A 19,360-nucleotide genomic window follows, 5' to 3' on the forward strand; every position below is an offset into this window, starting at 1 on the left:
GAGCGTATCACGGGTCAGCGGTGATGTGCCGGTCCTCAGCTGGGACAGCGTCACCGACCCCCAGCGCGCCAGGGAGTCGTGACCAGGCGTGGGGTCCGGGTGCGGGTGGGCAGCGGTTGCCCTCTGTCGCGACAGCTCCCGGACATGGCGCATGACGGCGGCCCGCGCACTCGACAGGTCGATCGGTGCGCTGTCTTGGTCGCCCGCCGTGGCCTCGCCAGCCAGGCGGTCGGCGGTTTCGTTGCCGTCCAGCCCGGCATAGCCTGGCACCCACTGGAGCACCGTCTCGGTGCCGTTCTCGGCGAGGGTGCTCAGCACTCAGCAGCCTCCACACCTCGGCGGCCAGGGCCATGGTCTAGTTAGCTGGGCCGCGGCCGAGTAGTTGGAGCCCAGACCTTGAGTCGGTGAGGTGAGGAGGCGGACCGACTTGGTCGATGCCAACTCCCCGTCCTCCAGGCCGGCCACAGCCGCGAACGCCTCGCGCATGGCGGTCAGTTCTGCTCTTAGGCTGGAGCAGACCGCCCCTGCAGGAGCGCGCACGGTCTCTTCTCTGTTGAGGTGGTGGAACTGGATCAGCGCCTGCGCCGCCCTGTTCCGTCCGCCGCGAGCCGAGCCGTCCGACCAGATAGTGACGTCCGGGTGCGGGAGCTCTGCAATGGCTCGCAGGGCAGCTTCCCTGCAGACTGCAGGCGGGTCCGACCGGCGGGTGGCCATGGGCAGGTCCACCCTGAAGGTGATGCCGCCGCGGTGGCCCAGCCATGGCGGGTCGCAGCTGTAGAATGCTGAACCTGTAACACAATAGAATTGCAATTGTAACAAAGACCTGCATGGTCAGCACACATCTGCAGTGACTGTCATCCCAAGTTGGTATGAATTGGCACAAAGTTGGGTCATGGTAGCAGACGTAGCACAAGCTGTTGTGATATGCCATACCGTAGGACTAGGTCGTAGGTTGTAAATTTTAGGTTTAAGGCTGTAGGTTGTAGGTCAGGTTAGGTAAGGTTTGGTTAGAAAGACCCATTCTCGTGCATCGGGCAGCTTGTGCTACATCTACCTTACCAATACCCAATTTGAATTCCCAAAATTGATGGCAAACAGGCTTTTTGTATAACAAGTGTGGTTAATTGTTCTAATCCCCGCTGCAATGTGAGGGTAACTGCTTTTCTACAATCACAATATTTGAATTCATATAGGTAGGTGTTTACATGTTCAGAAAATGATACAAAATATGACACAATTATAGCTGCAACTGGATAGTGGATACCAACCTCAACTAAAAGTTTATGAAGCCTTACAACCTAACAAATGACTTAATTGCCAAAATAAATCCCTTAGTACAATAGCTTGACCCTAAAATAACAGAAATTTTGCATGCAGACCCTGAAATGGAGGGTTTATGAAAAGTAACAAAAATAAACATTCACTAATATTGATATCAACATGTTGTTATAAATTTCATATGCAGCATAAGCGCCAATACTGCCTTCATTTACAATGTTGCTACTGTTTTCCACTCACAAACGCTGCCGTCCGTGGACAGCAGCAGCAGCAGTGAAACGTCACCCGTGGTGTGACATCATCACCCATGACGTAATGGAAATCCAGTTGTTACCAAGGCCCTAAAACTCGAACGATTACGCGACACACCTCCACGCCCACTAACAAACACATAAACATTACGGCCAATGCGCCACTTTTCGTAGGTTTCTCGTATGTTTTGCCGCATCTCTCCGCCCTTTGCACTTCTGTGCTACCAGATTTAAAATTTTTGTTTGTAGTGAAAATAACTTCAAAATGATTCTTCTAGATGTCACTAGCGGCCAGAGCCGGCCAGAGCCGAGCCGGACACTAGTGCACCTATACAGCCTTGTGAACTTAAACGGCCTTGGCCTTGTGCACAATTGGATCCCGTGCGCCTGCAGTCTGCACAGCAATCTGCAAGTGTAGAGTGCAGAAGCTGGAAGTGCACACTGCACAGGGAACTTGACTCATGACCTGACTCTGAGAGCAGTCCTATTGGAGGTCGGCTAATACCTTGGAGGTCTACCGTCTACCTACAGGTATGTTATTGTTAGCAAGCTTGCCTGTTAGCTGGCAGGGCTAGAACAATGTGCAATGTTAATTGCTATTGACCGTAGCAATTAATTCACGTCGGACCAACCGACTTATCTACAAATTTGCCTGCCGTGTTGGGCGGATACCTACATATACGACCCCCGTTGCTTCTGCGACCCAGTAAAGCCAGTGCCTCGCGGCTCGGGGGAAAAAGGAATGCCACGAGATGCAACCATGGCCTATGTCAATGTAGTATGTACTGTACCCAGCTTAATCGGGTCAAGTGGTGAGTGACGACCTCTGAAGTCAGGTCACAGACCCATCCCCTGTTCCGGGCTTGACGAGCAACTTTATCTCATGAGGGAAGCTCTCATGGGAGCAAGTCTATTAGCCGGGTGCAGGGAGTGTTATGGGGGCTGGGTGGCCTGCCCATTGGATGGACTCAGCCCCGAGTCCCAACGACTCACTAGGGTTGCCGTGCCCGACCGGACCAATAAATATCTCCCCCTAATTCATATCATCCTTCCGGCTCTGAAATGGTCTCATTTGACCGAAAAGCCGAACCCAACAAAAAAATGGATAGTCTCCAAAGTTTCCCCCTATCATCCCGCGGCACTCCGCACTGAAATGGTCTCATTAGACCGGAAGAGTCTAACCCAACAAAACAGACAAAACAGGACGCCTAGGTACTGGTTGACTTGACCTGATCTGGCCCGAACTGGCCTAAATGCATGAAGATATCATCATTAATCTGTGATCAAAACTGACATGAAATTGGTGATCAGCATCTCGAAAACCCCTGTGGCAACCTTACCAAGTTCTAACACGTCCCGCTTTTTCCGATTTTTGGGTCATTGACCTGACCTGGAAGGTCAACCAATGACGTAGGACCGTAAAATTGGGTGGCATGGGCTTCCTCTCGTCACGGGAAGCACGCTCGTTTTTTTCTGCGAAGCTTTAGCTCGATCAGGGGCCGAGCGGCAAGGCCACGGACCCCTCCCCTCCATAGTTAGATGCTGACAAAACTCGAATACGGCGAGGAGATAGCAGGCGTGTGTTATATGCTATATATGTATTGTTCCTATATGGAACATTTTAGTGCTAACCGATACATTTATGCCATAGAAGACGTCGTATCAGTTTTATTGTTACCACATAAACAAAACCACTTACACTATTTGTCAAAATCACTCCGATAAAGAATCACCTAGAAACATGTTAACCCGGCAGTTGCTGGGGTATTTCGCCACCCACCGTTTGCTGGGGGGGGGGGGGGCGTTAAACGCCCCCAGCCGATAGCTCGAGAACCAATAGGCGCAGCGAAACGCACGAGGCGGCAAACGAAAGAACGCGACGAGACGCTACAGATGAGTACTTTAAAGTTGAGTTTTGAGGTCACAGGTCGGGTCAAGGTCAGGTCAAACACCTGAAATCTGGCTTTCAGTAGCATGGACTTCAGGACTTCGCAATGGGCGCCTCTCGTCAGAAACTCTGTCAAAACGGTGCACAATCCATCATATAAGGCCTACAAGAGTGTCAGTTTCATGTAGGGGTCAGTCAAGCATAGGTCAGGGTCAAGGTCAGGTCAACCGGGTAGGCACATATCCCCGAAAATCAAAACTGTTATTTGCAGCCTATGACACATGTTTTGTGGGTAATTTGGGCCGTAGAACACGATGGTGACATTCATTTTATCATATGTGTACGTGTTTGGCTCAAAAAGCTCAATTTAAGAATTTCATGTATCATGGTCGTGAAGTAGTCACGAGAAATTGTCAAGATTCAGTTCAAGATTTTGGAAAATGCGGAACGATAATCAATAATCGAAGATAGCCATTTGATTGTTCATGGTATTGGCATTCTAATGGCGTTTACGGCATGTCTGTATCTCTATTCTGTGATTTTATATGATTTTTTGAACATATGCCGTTTTTGGTCGAAAACTCAGAAATCATGACGTCACTAAAACCTCGATATCTCAAAAATTTTCCGACAGATTTTTTTGAAACTTTGTCACAATAAACTTCAATCAATTCCCTACAGGTACCCAAAATTTGGCGCGCCTGCGGCGCGCCATTTTTATGCTATGGCCCGGCGAAAAAAGTGGGGGCGTTTAACGCCCCCCCCCCCCAGCAACTCGCGGGTTAAAGATGTTACGAAGGCTTGATGATAAGGACTCCGTAAACCAAAATTACTGAATTGACAGTCTGGTCATATGGCAGTCGGTTGATCCCGGACGAGCCATTATAACGCTCAAAAACACAGCACGATCAAACGCACCAGCACCCACACACCCACTCTCGATCTGACGAGGTGAACACACAGAACAATGCAGACATCGACCTTCGCTCCCATCCAGGACACATCAGGCATATTATCACAGTACAGCGTGCATCCCGCGCTGGTAAAAATGGTGCGACATAGCGCGCAGTGACAGTGAGCTCAAGGAGCACAGAGCATGGGCCCACGGGATCGTAATAAGTTCTGGCCGACCAGTGCGGCGGGAATTAATTAAGGCTAATTATTATAACTTGGAAGCTTAGATAAGCTTATCATTTTGCAGTATGGCAGCTACTAAATGGGTTCATCTCAGTGTCGTCGGACGCGTTAAAAGTAACGTTCGAACGTTTTGATCTTCCCGTTCATTCCTTACGTAAGTTTTTCCTCCATTGATTCGGCAGAGAAATAGGCGCTAGCTAAAAGAAGGCAGTATCACGATCACGTCACTCAAGACGACGCATTCGAACCGCTCAAACAGACTTCATTAAACGCTGACACGTCGCATGTGGTCCCTGGTGTACGTAGATACTCGCACAGTGTCACATGAGCTGACACATTGGACAGAACAGCACGCAAGCTCCCATAAAACATAAATACCGGCATAGTGCTCACATACTTCTGCTTAGCAGAAAGTCTCAGTGCGTAAGCTCTTCACAGAATTAACTAAGCGACAGGGAGTCGTCACTTAAAAGGCGATAAAAGCATACAAGCATACATAAAAGCATGCACGAGTATGTCCCGCCACTCGTACAGTACAATAAAGAAGACACACTTTTTAAGTTCGCGCATACAAGCAAAACGACGGCCATGAATAAAAGTAGGTTGGATTCTTTTTTCCACGAAGCTCCTCATCTGTAATTTCACAAATTAGTGGGCTCTAGCGTTCAGAATATTATTTGAAATTATTGATAACCTATTATGCGGGAAATGAATCCGAACAAAGGCGTAAAAATCAATGAGGTAAAAACATTATATCGAATCGTCCATGCAATGCCCCCCCCCCCCCCCTGACAATTAATCGTGTTACGCCGATGAAAAGGTTCCGTCGAACTTTTCACATTTAGATACGGAAATATGCCCGATATATAAGATAGGCAATACAAGCTATGCAACAGCGCACAAGCACCTGACTAGGCCATCGCCTTACAACCATTATTGACGACCGACATGGAAAGAGTCCATGACTCCGTGGGAACAGTTTTGTGGACGGCGGAGATCACTAGCGGCCATCCCCAGTGTCCGTTTGACTGAAGAGAGCACTGGTCATCACTACTAGTCACTAGTCATCGATGTGGTCACTAGTCTACGATCCACTGCCACCGTTTGAGCTCGACAAGGAACAAGAGCTCTAAGCTCGTCACAGGCACCAACACTGTCGGCACACGCCGCCACTGCCTTACAATAAATGAAACTGGCACAAATTTCTACACTACACTTTGTCTCGAGCCCCAGCGGCTCAACTTCGTATTGGACTAGTATGGCATCGCATGTATGAACTCGTGAAAGTCATGTCTTGTGCTCCTCCCCGACCCGTTCTGTAACTTTCAGCAGGAACCCGTCGAATCGTAACACCACCAGACAAGCATCTTTGGTCACGTGGACACATCCGTGATCGCTGTCGTCCCCCTTGAGGCCCTGTCCGTGCGGCTGGTCACCCCCGGCGCCGGCTCGCTCGCGCCGTTCTCCACCGCTCCTCGCACGGATGAGTCCACCACCTTCACTGGCCCGTCAGCGGGCGGCGGCGGCCCCGCTGTGCCGTAGTACTCGTACGGCGGCGGCAGACGGTCCACCGACCCTCTCGGCGCGCGCACGGACGCCGCTCGCCGTGCTGAGCTCAGCGGACGCCGGGTGAACGCCGGCAGCGTGGACGCCGAGCTGCTGTGGAAGCCGAGCGCCACGCGCACCCGGTCGGTGAACTTCCCCAGGCCTCGCTCGTGTGTGCGCGCCACCTCCAGCAGGAGGTCGGGCAGCAGGCAGACGGTGACGAGCAGCAGCTGCAGCAGCCACAGAGCCGGGGAGCTGGCCACCATCTCGTACACGCCCAACATGGTGCTGTTGTCCAGAATCGGACTGCCGAGCAGAGGGAGAGAGAGTAGAAGAAGTCAGAAGGGCCAGATCCAATGATCAGACGGCAAACGTCATTCGTCTGAGATGAGGTCAACTGGGTTCAGAGAAAGGAAGAGCTGTGCTGATCGGCGCCTGGGTAGAAGTGGCATGAATACTCGACGGACAAGACAATATCTAAATGCTAAGTAACTACATCAGAAGCACACGGAGCCTGGCCCAACATTCTCCGTTTCAAACATCGCCCAAAGTTGTATTTAAAAAGACAAACGGTTGCCGGGAGTCGTCTTATGCTGGATTACTTACATCCTCAGGATTGAATATACTGCAGTGAGGAAGATGCACACGAGGCTTCCGCCGAAGAAAAGCCAGAAAATCCACGTCATGTATCTGCTCATGATGATCATCTGAAAAAGGAGAAAACGTTTTGCAAGATTTTTTTTTTTTTGCTACACTTGGAAACAAGTAAGCAACGCAACGAACACCATACGAGTACCTATAACAGCATTTCAAGTCGACAGTCTTCAAGTCGACAAAATAACCAACTGCCTCCTTTTTTTCTTGATTGGTATTGCAGCATTCTTTCCATCCTCTCGCGACATAACTTTCTGTTCGGTACCTTCAGGTTGACGACGAAGACGATGATTTGGCAGATGACCGTGCCGAAGGCGTAGACTCCCATCATGCGACCGGACTCGACCATGATGGGGTCGGCTCGCCAGGTGTACCATACCAGGAAATAGGGCACACTGGCGTGCCAAAGACCTGTGGGGAGCCGAGCGGTCTTCAGAGGTCCGAACGTCGTCACAAAGAGATTGGTCATTGATGTGAACGTGTAAAGCGCCGGCTTCGAAATAGCTGATCACTCCAGATACATTTCGTGATCAATTTATATGCGATGAAATTTATGGGTAAAATGATGCCGAGTTTATTCGGAATAATTAGCTAGCTAATAACGAAAGCCAAATAAATAAGCACAGCCATCACGCCGAACACTTAAACACCGTATCGATACTGACCGAGAAGAGTCCACTTGACGAACTCTCCCCAGCCGAGCAGCACGTTTTTCCCGAAGCGCTGGTAGATGTCGGGCCGTTTGCTGAGCGTCTCGGCAGGGATGTCCTGCTCGAGAATTCCGTAGGCCAGCGGCAGGGCGGCGGTGTAGAACACGTTGTAGAAGGTGAGGAACAGGCTGTCGTAGAGACTCTGGAACGGAGGGAACATCACTAGGTAAGTAAACAAGACAGAGAGCTGGTAAAACTTTCCACGCATTGCGGACGTCCACTCTGGGTACGATTGAAGAAGCCTGGATCGCGTCATTTTCTAGCTCACCGTGGTGGAGAAGTAGTTGCTGAATGCGAAGAACAGCTGTGGTGTGATGAAGGCGACGTTTTTGTAGAAGGAGTACTGCACCAGGTTGGCCAGTCGCACGTAGTACCAGTGGCCGTGAACCAGCAGAATGCGGCTCAGGAACCGGAACCGGCCGAAGGAGAAGTCTGAGCAGCGCGCCGCCTGACGACCCTCCCGACCCACCAGTCCTGCGGGCGACGAGAAACTGCCGCTCAGATACCAGAGCAAGGCTAAGAGCCCAGGAAGCTGCTGGATCCTGTTATACGACTGCCATAGGTCAACCACGTATAGAGACAGAACAATGGAATGAATTCGAAGTATCTGAGCTATCACAATCTTACATTTTACAGCGCAGTTCTGCCGACATTTGCAATAACAACGGAAAGGAGTGAGACCCGGTCGATCACCGTCAAATGATTAAAAATAATTTACCATGATCTACGTTCTACCGACACTGTCCACTCCACTGGCAGGTCGGACACTATGTAGTAATACGGTCACTTGTTTGTCAAAGGGCAGCTCACCGAAGCCGACGTGCGCTTCCTGGATCATGGAGACGTCGTTGGCTCCATCCCCAATAGCGGCCGTGATCGGACGCTCCTTGGAGTACTTGACCAGTTTCACCATCTAACGATAAAAAGCAGATAATTTCAGTCAGAAGGACAACTTGGAGTCGAGAGGAAGTATATTACAAAAAGATTTGCAAATTAATTTGTATGAAGGCAATAAAATGCAACAACTCCTTGAAAGCTGTGAAATTTGATGTGCAATATGCATGTTCGCAAATGAGAATCGATGGATTAAGTCTTACTTACGGTATTCAAAACTTACGACATTCAAACATCTTTCATATCGCGCGGTCGGAGTTGGCGGTGAGGAAATGGTAGGCTTTCCGGTACAGTCTACCTTCAGGCGCTCACTACTACCGCCATCTATCAGCAGCGGTGTAAGGTCTGCGGGACAGTCTAACTCCAGGCGCTAAGTACCAGCGCCATCTATGAGCAGCAATGAAAGGTATGCGGGACAGCCTACCTTCAGGCGCTGATTACTCGCGTCATCTATGAGCAGCGATGTAAGATATGCGTGACAGTCTAACTTCAGGCGTTCACTACTAATGCCATCTATGAGCAGTGATGTAGGGTGTGCGGGACAGCCTACCTTCAGGCGTTTGCTCCAGGCTGAGACGGCCTTATAAGTTATATGTGTGTACATACGTATGTAGGTACTTACTAAGCGTTGAAGAAATTGATTCAGATTAAAATAAAGCATAATAATTTTTTTTTTGAATTCGGTGTTTAGGACACAGTAGATAGGTATAGTACAATTATTACCAAATTTTCACTTTTTGCGTTGTTCTTTACCTCTGCCTTTTGCATGGGCGACATTCGGCAGCAGACGACCGCCTGACATCTGGTGGCGACATCCAGAAGCTGGTGGCGGGTGTCCCGGGAGTGAAGAGCCAGCGTAAGGCTCTCGCCGTCCAGCACCAGGCCGAAGTTACCGTGTATCTCCTGACCGGTCCGCAGGCTGGAGGGAGGAGCGATGGTTAGCGATGGGAGAGGTCAGAGTCGGACAGCTGAGCGTACTAAAACCCGCCTCTCAAAAATTGATCCCATTATCTCCAGCCCCAGGACCATATCAGCCACCGAAATCACAATATGACACCAATGTGTTACTTCAGCCTCTCCCTCCGTGACTCACTCGTGCTCGGCCAGCGTCTGTCGGAGCTCAGGCAGGGAGCGGAATCGGACCACCCGCAGCATGGTGGTACCGCGCTTAAAGTGGCCGCACGAGGTGGCAATGTTAACCGCCGTCTCCACCTTGTCCCCGGTCAGAACCCAGATCTGCCGGTCACGTGATGTACCAGGGGTCAGCGGCGGTGGTAGAGGGCGGACATGGAAGAACATCACGTGATCCGTGAATGTCATGTATGTAGATGCCATGACTAAGCAATATCAGTTTACGCAGAATTGCAGAATTATTTGAATATTTTGCACGATCTATCGGTAAGATTTCGGGGTCTGACCTTGATTCCTGCCGCCCTCATGATCTCCAGCGTGGCTGGCACGCCCTCCTGGAGTTTGTCCTCGACTCCCGTGGCGCCGAGGAGCTCCATCTCCGACTCTATCTCAGACACCACCACCTGGACAGTACACACAGAGGAAGCCGTCAGCAGCTGACAAAAACGACAGTGAACAGCTGATGACGGCGAGAATGAACAGATACTATCAATTGTGAATTGGAATGACACGCCCTATTGAACTCCTCGTTGGCTGTTTGGATATTGTTCCGTCGCCTGAACTCAGTAAGTTTCTCGGCAAAACGCTACCTGGTGACGGAACTGTGAACTACCTGCCGAGCTCAGAGACTCTGGCGGACAAGTTACGAACTACATCCCTCGACTGCATAGTTGCAGTTGGTCCCTTACCCTGACTTTCTCCTCCCGTCGATTCATGGATGATCTGGCCTGGTTCAGTTTCAGGGAGAATTCGTCCAGCTGGACCTTGGTGAGCTCGCGCCAGGCAAACACCAGTGTCCGCAAACCCAGCTGTGGGTGGATGGATACATGTCAAATGCTGCATGGCATGACGTTCAGCGTTTGTGGCACGCGTTCAGCATTTATGTACGGAAACAATCGAATGCACAATTGACGAAACAATTAGGTCAACGAGTTCGCCAGTAGGTACCGGCATCTATGAGTCTAGTGTGTCTACAAAACGTTTATGACGCCGTTTTATCATCTTTTGGTTGCCCGTTTGATCATCTCTATCTCTTTGCAAGCTCGTATTCGAATTCCCAAAAATCATTTCATTGCACCTATTGCTACAGCCTTGCCCATTGCCTCATTTAAACGAACCCCCGTAATAATGGATGACGCTCGTCCCGTTATACACCCACCATAGCGTAGTAGTTGACGTGCTCCACGGTTCGTTCTTTGTCGCCCTCCACGCACTGCGCGAGTACCGTGCTGTCGGCGCCCTTACAGAGCAGCATCACACGGCCCTGGGCATCCTCAACGATCACAGACATCCGCTTCCGATCTGTCAGTGACGGGTGGTAACGTTGCAACGTGAGGAATCGTACTGTGAGAACGATATCGTGATATATTTACAGATCGCGCTTTGAAAATTCGTCATGTCTCAACTTTCATTGAATCATATATATGTTTTTAATATAACCTTATGTTCAATGATTGCGAAATGCAAAAGGTTCCAAAATTCATTACAAAATGAATATATTTCGGACACTGTCCTTCTTCAGTTCAGAATTGCAAATTGAACTGAAGAAGGACAGTGTCCGAAATATATTCATTTTGTAATTAATTTTGGAACCTTTTGCATTTCGCAATCATTGAACATAAGGTTATATTTAAAAACATATATATGTCATAATGCTGTTCATACAAGTACTTCGCCATATACTTTCATTGAATCATATTTCAAGTGAACGGTGTTACAAAAAAACAGGCTTTATAAAAACAGGCATTAAGAATTTCAAAAAGCTAAAATTGTACGCTCTTTATGGCGGTTGGTATCGAACATTAACCCTATTAGTGGCAGGGGGGGTTGTTTTTATCCACCCCTCAGGTTTTTCGGGAATATCTCCGAAACCGCTGAAGCTACGATGCTGAAATTTTCTGACTTTTCCTAAAACTAAATTGGGCACATTCCCTGAAAATTTCAAGTTCATAACTTTACCAGGGGCGGCTCCAGAGCACTGGGAATGGGGGGTCCTATTCGTGAAGCGAGTCATTTGGGCGAAGATCACGATGCTGCACCAGTTTTACGAACAGTGAATGAAAGGTATCATGTGATAACATATACAAAGTTATTGTGCATCCTCTTTTGACGTTTTTGCTATAATAGGCGGATCCAGGCGTCCAAAAAGGGGGGTTATTTTTTACCTCCCAACATAGGTGCCCTGACACCGCCTATGCATGACCAATACAATTTTAGTCGTTCTCTCATAAGAAAATTGTAACATAACAAGACCATTGCCACCCTTTTTAGAAACAGTACCAACAAAAACCTTATTTACTATACTTTTTTGTGTACCCCCAATCTCAATGATCTGTATCCGCCTATGATTTTTGAAAATGCATATTTTTAGGATCCATGTAAATTCCTGGTTCATTCTCTATCGATCGGCAAAAGTTGCGTTAAGATTGGTTCAGAAACCTGGCCGTGATAAACAGTCTAAAATGTATCTGCAATTTGCCCGTTTTTACCCCCCTCTATCCCCCTATTGACATTTTTCAATTTTATTTTTTTTAGAAATGTAGATCTCGTTGAGCGAAATCGAATGCCGTTTGAATTTTGAAAATCGGCCCGTTAGATCTCGAGATATCAAGGGGGGGTCGTAAACAGCCCCCCCCCCCCTGCCACTAATAGGGGGTAGCCAGGAGCCTGCCACTAATAGGGTTAACCGATACGTGTCGTATTATTTTGCCGCTTGCAAGCCGTGCGGGTCGAAAGCAATCAAATATAAAATATGTCACTGTCGGCAGTTACAGCCGGCTGGCCATGCGTGACCAAGCGATCACACCAAGGCTTTCAACCCACCGGGTTCTCGGGTCTCGAGCGTGGCTGAGCTGCAAGGTCGCATATCAACCGTCTGTAAATATCCGAGGGAATTCTGCAGTACAATAATAACCTTTCTAGATATAACTTCGAATATGTTGATTGTAGGCTATTTTATCTCGCAATGCTCCTCCAAGTGCAGCGATTGGCTGTTCCCATCCCGTTACCATCGTTCATGGCCGATTATCGCGCCTGCAGTCTCGCGCTCAGTAAACATATCGCTCGGCTGTGCCGGCATTGCTGCGTAGTACTCTCGGGCCTCAGTCATAACGTGAACCTACTCTCCCACTGCGGCAAATTCTACGGCGTAGTTAATACTACCATAATACTACTACGGTGCAACAAACGTAACGCTCAAAGGCTGCGACGCGCCATTCGTGAATGATAAGGCGCAGCGTGGCCTCCCACAGTGACAGCTCTGCCCTTCAGCGGCGCTGCATTGCTCATTGTGAACCTTGTAACTTGCGCTGTGATGTTTCTCTTTTTCTTTTATTATGCGTTTTATGTGTGTATGTGAATGCATGTACCTTTTTACCCACTTTTACTACTGTTCAACGATTGTGACACTGGACTGAGAATAGCCACGGCTCCTGTGGATGGTCCAAAGACGTTCAATAAATAAATAAATAAATAAATAAATAAATAAATACATGAACGAGTGTTTGGCCTTGAAACGTCGAGGGAACAACGCAGCAGGAGAAACAGAATTAACCACCGCGTGAGCAGCATTTTATGAATTTTGCCGACCAAGTCCGTTTACAGCTGTAATCTGTCCGGCACGTAGAAGTGAAAAACACATGGGCCGGGACTCTCGAGTGGGATTTCCCCTCTGATTGTGTAGCTCAGCTAAAGTCTCGCTGAATACCGCAGTATGTTGACTGTTGAGTGTCCAAGGCCAGGGGCCCACTCCCCACCCCCTCCCGACAGTGCACTGGCTGCGGGCTCGCCGGGACCGCCCACGCCACTCGTGCCTGGAGTCTGCCTCACGGAGAGGAACCTAACGCGACTGACGGGGATGGTCCACCACCACCGCGGTGAATTGGATGGCCTTGCCCCGCCCACGCGAGTACGGTGCACTGCAGGAGGCCCCAGCGGCGAGGAGCTGACGAGCTGAACACAACTGCTGAGGATTGACGACGGACTTGTCGATGGAAGAACTGGTTGTCGGGATTATGTCTTCTGACTGGCATGATTGCTATATTACCAAACTGGCTTCCAAATTGACGGGTCAGTGCGGATGTTCTTTTCGTAGCCAATATGTGATTGGACTTAAAAATTCTACAGGTTTTCACCCTCCATCAGATGCTAGGCAAATCACACTTGTGCCTTTCGAATGCTGCGTTTCGAGTTTCCTAATCCTTTTTCTAAGAAGCCAATAAAACCTTGTCGTTCTCGCAAGATGACCAATGCCCGCCATAACTCACCGGAGTCGAATTCCAGGACGTGAAGCCGTTTGTAGTATTTGACCTCTCCCTTCACTGTGACCTTGCAAATGTCGTCCGTGATGCCGCCGAACACGACGCCGAACCTGGAATAGGCAGCACGGTAAGAGCAAGGCAACGTGGACCATGGTAAATGGAACTTTCAAATCCGTAACTGCAACAGGCGTGTTACGAACGCGCAGCCTCTTCTCATAGCGTGTTTGCCATCCTGGATGACGTCGTTCTGGGTGGACAACGGCGTGCAAAAGGAACGCTGACAGCCACACAGCACTCGGCCAATTAAGACGCCATCCAGTCAGCCCGGAACACTTGCTGACAGACAGTCAACAGTAGCACCTTGGTCAACAGTTGCACGGCCGTCAACAGGGCTAACGATGTTGACAGTTGTCGAAACGTTAACGGTTCGAGACACTCCACACTCCGAGATGTCAGTGACCGACGGGCGTTTGACTCGATAAATAAGGCTGACCTTCGTAGCCATTTGTTGACATCGGAAAATGTTTAGTGGATGTTTCGTATTTCCTGGTCTTCTCATTCCTTTTTTAAAAAGAATTTCTTTTAAAAATCATGTTATCAGCCATCAGGTATTCCTTCTGAATAGTAAGTAAGGTAGAGTACGGTATGGTACAATCCCTGTATCGTCTTGAAGCTCTTCTATATGTAATTAATACTGGTCGGGTCTACCTCCATTTGATCTGACCTGGTTTCGGTCACTGACCTGCTGCACGCCTCGACCAGCGCCTTTTCGTCGGGGCTGCTGGCCTGGTATCTGGGCAGCAGGTCGTCTGCGGTGGCCTCAGTCACCTGGACGGTGTGACACAGCGCCAGCGCCGTCAGAAAGCCGTCCAGCTCCGCCATCTGTAACGCAGAAACGGCAATTTTAGGAAGGGTTAGAGCTCGTTTCATTGGACCGAAATTGTAAAAGGGTGTGGTAGTAACTCGCAATTTTATCGCGAAAAAAGGAAAATCTCAGAAACAAGGAAAATATAAATAGCTAGTGGTGTAAACAAAACGATGTTTTGACATTTTCATATCTGCCGATCGTTTCTCACCCTCATTTCGGGTGAGATCCTCTGGAGTGCGGCCTGGCCCCGTCTGCGAGAATCGTGCAGCTGGAGCTCGCCGTTCACCTCCTTGTAGTTGAGTCCGGCCACCGAACAGTGGTGGAACTGCATCACGTTTTCCGTCAGCGTACCCGTCTTGTCTGAGAAAAGGTACTCCACCTGTGGGAGGGGTGTCAGAGGTCAGAGTGGCCGAGAATAGGTGCTCCACCTGTGGGGCAGACTAGAGTTCAAAACAGGCCGGGGCTTGGTAGGATTAGAAAACATACTTGTCTATGATGATTTATGAAAAAGTTGTCGATGTCAGTTGTTCTATTGATGCAGCGTCGCCGGCACTAACCTGTCCGAGCTCCTCGTTCAGGTCTGACGTGTTGGCCTTTGGTCGGATTCCCTCGTACTCCAGCTCTTCGTCCCACTCGAGGAACCGCGTGCCGGCAAACTTCACCATTTCTTAGGAGAAACAAACGTAACGAGCGATGTCAGCTTTTACATAAAATCATGCATGAATCGGTGATCGGCGAAAATTCACATATCAAAGTATTTTTTCGTAGAAGTATTACCGACATACCAAACATGAGAAGCATCGGAAGAGCAGCGACATTGTCAGTTGACTTACCGACGGTGACGTAGAGCGATATGGGTATGATGTAGTTGAAGATGACCAGGAAGGAGAAGATGGTGTTGATCGGGGCGAACTCCTCCTCAGGCAGATACCAGGGTGACCCTGGCGGGGATAGGAGTATCTAATCAGTAAGACTGAGACGTCAGATGACAACAAACAACATAGTGCATGAGGATTGTAAGTTGTAACGGTAGTACCAACGTTTCTACAAGCTGGAATAAATTGAATGTGATGAGATAAACTATTTATATAGATGTTTGTCGCTTGGCTTTTGTTCGCTCTCCTACCTACCTCACCAGCAATAGCTATGGCTGGGACTCTGTCCAATAATTCATGATCAAGCAAACTGACATTCCTAAGCGAAACCTAATAAATGGCTAGCTCGTGACACATTTTTGGACGAATTCCATGCTGATGCAAGAAGCACAACAAGCACAGCGCGCGGAATCTCACAGCGCTCTAGCCAAGTGTCACCACAATCCGCTGAGCTGTTTGCTCCTGTCCATTCTGACCGACTGAGGCCCGATGTAGGGGCCGGCAGGGTGAGCTGCAGGGGTTGCACTATGCAGCTGGGTGATTGGTCCTTCCTACCGCTTCCTATCCGGAAATAATGTTCCTTGTTTTTTTCTGATGCGTCTAAAGATCCGATCCTTGCATCTATTGTCCCGGGGCGGATGAGGGACAGTGAGGCAAGATTTAACCCGCGCACCGACGGGGTCTGCGCCAACTTCGCACCGACGGGGGGGCGGATGACCGCCCCCCCCCTGAGATCTCGAGAACGAAGCAAGATAGCGACAAGCGGTAAACGGCATCGGATACACACGGTCAAGGTCTACAATTTTTACAAAGGCCATTTTCAGGTCAGGTCAAAGATGACGTCACAGGGGTCGAAAAAGTCAAAATGGCGGCGCTAGATATGGAGAGAGTTTTTCTCGAATAACTTTCGAATTAGTCAAGATAGGAACAAACTGAGGGCATCATCGTGATCCTCTCGTCAATCCGCATCGAATGATATATATGTTGACCTCGAAAGGTCAAGGTCAAAGGTTGACCTCAGGTCACGTGACCTCGAGGTCATCATGTATATCATTCGATGCGTCTTGACGAGCTGAACACAATGAGACCATCCGCGCGGCTGTATCTTGTTCCTGTACGGAGTTATTGGCAAAAAACCTTTGGTGACCTTTGATGACGTCACATGACCTTACAGCTGCCCAACAGCAAAACAGACCTCAAGGTAGTGTCGGTTGATCGTATATGAAGTCATGTATGGTATATGGGGCCATTCCGACCCGTTTTAGTGGTAAAAACAGTGAGTTGACTTTTCCCCCATTGACTTATAATGGGGAGGTCGCGAAATTGACCTGACCTTAGGTCACCGACATCAAAATTCCGAGATATAAAAATTGTAGCTACTAATTACGTAATAACATCCTGCGACTTTCAAAGGCCTCCGACATCTACTGTAGCTCTGGCACGGTGACAAAGTTGCAAAAAAGTGACTTGAGGTTGGGTCATTCAAAGTGACCTGGTGACCTGACCTTAAAAGTTCGGAGGTTCAAACTTGCACACCATGTGTAAAATTGATGAGAGAATAGTCGTACGAAATTTCAAGGCGCTACGCGCCGCGGTTTTCCCGCTATCCGCGAAAAACCTCAGGGGGGGCGGATATCCGCCCCCCGTCGGGAATGCGTTTTTAGGAGCGTGACCTCACGGCTCGTGAGAAGCGGGGACTCCCCCATGTGCGGCGCGCGGCTTACCACTTTACCAGCGGTGCCGAGACCGCAAGTCAGTGCACTCGCGTCTCGCATCATACATTGGCGTCCGGTTATGCGAAGTTGTACGATTTTGCGCAACGTTCCCCTATGTGTTCTTCTTTTGAATTATGCATGTCTGTTTGCGATGGGGAAAGCGAGGAGCTCCACTCGTTAAGAACTTTTAGCGTGAATGTTGGTGTCGATATTATGTCAACTGGAAGGTAAAATGACACCTTTTATTGAAGTGTAATTTAATATTAAACTACCATAGCTTTTGCTGATGGGATAAGTAAATTGTCCGTTTAGGCACGGAGAAAATACGAGTATCATGTGACCAGACGCCTTTGAGCCTGATAATCACTCAAAACAGATGAGGGAAACCTCAGCAGTGCACACTTCTTTTTGCATTAAACTAGATTTACCGGTGGTAACTTAGGGTAGTGTGGGGTAATTTGAACATATTTTTACGTCTTCTCCGTTGTACCAAATTCCAGCTCAACCCTGGATGAAGAAAAACTGTCAGTAGCGCATGTGTCACTTGCTTTCACCATGCAAGCCTCATTTTTGGACGAGCCGAGCATACCTTGAATAGCATAGCATCACTTCTCCACCAAGTCACGGTGTGTTCAAATTGCCCCACCGTGGGGTAATTTGAACATACTGTCTTTACCTGCCATTAAAAAGATAGTCTCGCCAGCACCGATGTTGTTTGACCCATAAACAAATAGGCAGAGCAATTCTAAAAATACCATCATTTGAAAAATCAACACAACAACAAAAATAAGAGTTGCAGAGTATCAATATCTGCACGCTGCACACCGGTCAGTTGACAGAATTCGCCTCTCTTCAAGTAACAGAACGTCTATCATCTCCGTTCGATAAAAACTCTACCAAACCTTACTTCATCTGTTATAGTGGTGCCAATCGGAACCTGGACATTCGGAGTTCCGATTCTTTATAATGTCCAATTCAGAATTGATTGCACAAAGGTATAGAAGTCTGGACAACGTTGGACGATGGCCTGCCACACTTAAGCATTTTTATCAAGTAATTGTGCGTAGCATTGATTGGCGAATGGAAAGCTTGTTAAGCTCTCAATATAATGAACACTTTTCGGCTGGTAAAATTACATGATAAGCAATATAAATGACGGTTTTGAGTGTTGATAGCTGTATAATTTTCGGACATATTTGGACAAATAGTTGACTTTAACATTTTTGGACGGAAAACCAACGAAAATGCCAGACATTAGACGGATATTAGACGTAAATTTTCTAAAACTGGCATCACGTATCTGCTACTGCTTTGGGTCAAAAATATTGGCAAAAAAAACTGGGAGCGTTGTTTTTTCGGAGCTATCCCTGTCTTCATTGAAATTCTCACACTATGTTCAAATTACCCCACGCTAAAAGTTATTTTGCAATTTTTAAAAACAGGGTTCAAAAGCAAATTTCTTGGATTGAAGGCACTGTTAAGGTCATTGTACAACAAAAGCCGTTGCGTATTAGGCGCTAGCAATGCAAGATTTTGCGCTGCAATGAAGTTGCAATGACGTGTTGTTAGGCGTTTATCCTTGCGAAATTGATTTTTTACACTGTGCGTCAACATCTTCATTCCCTGAAACTTTAAACCCCGTTCATATGATAGCCCTTTTAGTTACGATAATTTCTCTCATTGGTCTTATTGTCATGCCACTTATGGATTTTCCGTAATTTTGTGTTATTCACACTATGTTCAAATTGCCCCACATGTTCAAATTACCCCACCCTACCCTACTGCTATTCGCTGTTTATTCACTACCAAGTGTGATTTGTCATCTTTGGCGACGGTAGTCTGGTTTTATCAGACTTTCTCCCGACAGTCAGCACTGGTGTATGATAAGTACCGCATGCACTGTATCCGGACATTCCAGAAGAGGGGAATGCGATCTTACAGTCGAATGACGTCACGGTCAGGGTGAATAGCAGAGGGTCACCGGTGTCCGAGAATAGAAACTTCAGTAGGCGGGGGGACAAAAGATGTCGTCCGGTCTCGCCACTGCATTGTAAGTCAAATGTGAATGAATAAACGTGCGAGCTTTGTTCCAGGAGCTCAAATTAGCTATTGCAAGGCCAAATAACAAAGCGTCGGAGACTTGTTAGTTGAATAG

General features: G+C 48.3%; 1 protein-coding gene across 2 annotated transcripts in view; it reads right to left on the minus strand.

Moving 5' to 3' along the window:
* Positions 1 to 4,795: 4,795 nt before the first annotated feature.
* The window catches only part of LOC122367092 (phospholipid-transporting ATPase IF-like), a 48,554-nt gene continuing 33,989 nt past the window's right edge, over positions 4,796 to 19,360 (minus strand). For both annotated transcript variants that reach the window (XM_043339889.1, XM_043339890.1), the window contains exons 10-25: positions 15,449 to 15,556; positions 15,173 to 15,282; positions 14,824 to 14,994; positions 14,490 to 14,629; positions 13,754 to 13,857; positions 10,648 to 10,790; positions 10,178 to 10,297; positions 9,776 to 9,892; positions 9,451 to 9,593; positions 9,111 to 9,276; positions 8,274 to 8,376; positions 7,732 to 7,937; positions 7,419 to 7,605; positions 7,019 to 7,164; positions 6,706 to 6,806; positions 4,796 to 6,405 (exon numbers count right to left, since the gene is read on the minus strand). In XM_043339889.1, the coding sequence (XP_043195824.1) occupies positions 5,928 to 6,405; positions 6,706 to 6,806; positions 7,019 to 7,164; positions 7,419 to 7,605; positions 7,732 to 7,937; positions 8,274 to 8,376; positions 9,111 to 9,276; positions 9,451 to 9,593; positions 9,776 to 9,892; positions 10,178 to 10,297; positions 10,648 to 10,790; positions 13,754 to 13,857; positions 14,490 to 14,629; positions 14,824 to 14,994; positions 15,173 to 15,282; positions 15,449 to 15,556 (2,543 nt within the window). In that variant the 3' untranslated portion in view covers positions 4,796 to 5,927. The remainder of the gene's footprint in view (positions 6,406 to 6,705; positions 6,807 to 7,018; positions 7,165 to 7,418; positions 7,606 to 7,731; positions 7,938 to 8,273; positions 8,377 to 9,110; positions 9,277 to 9,450; positions 9,594 to 9,775; positions 9,893 to 10,177; positions 10,298 to 10,647; positions 10,791 to 13,753; positions 13,858 to 14,489; positions 14,630 to 14,823; positions 14,995 to 15,172; positions 15,283 to 15,448; positions 15,557 to 19,360) is intronic.

This window comes from Amphibalanus amphitrite, unplaced genomic scaffold, assembly GCF_019059575.1.
Source record: "Amphibalanus amphitrite isolate SeventyFive unplaced genomic scaffold, NRLGWU_Aamphi_draft 000849F_arrow, whole genome shotgun sequence".
NCBI lineage: Eukaryota > Metazoa > Arthropoda > Thecostraca > Balanomorpha > Balanidae > Amphibalanus > Amphibalanus amphitrite.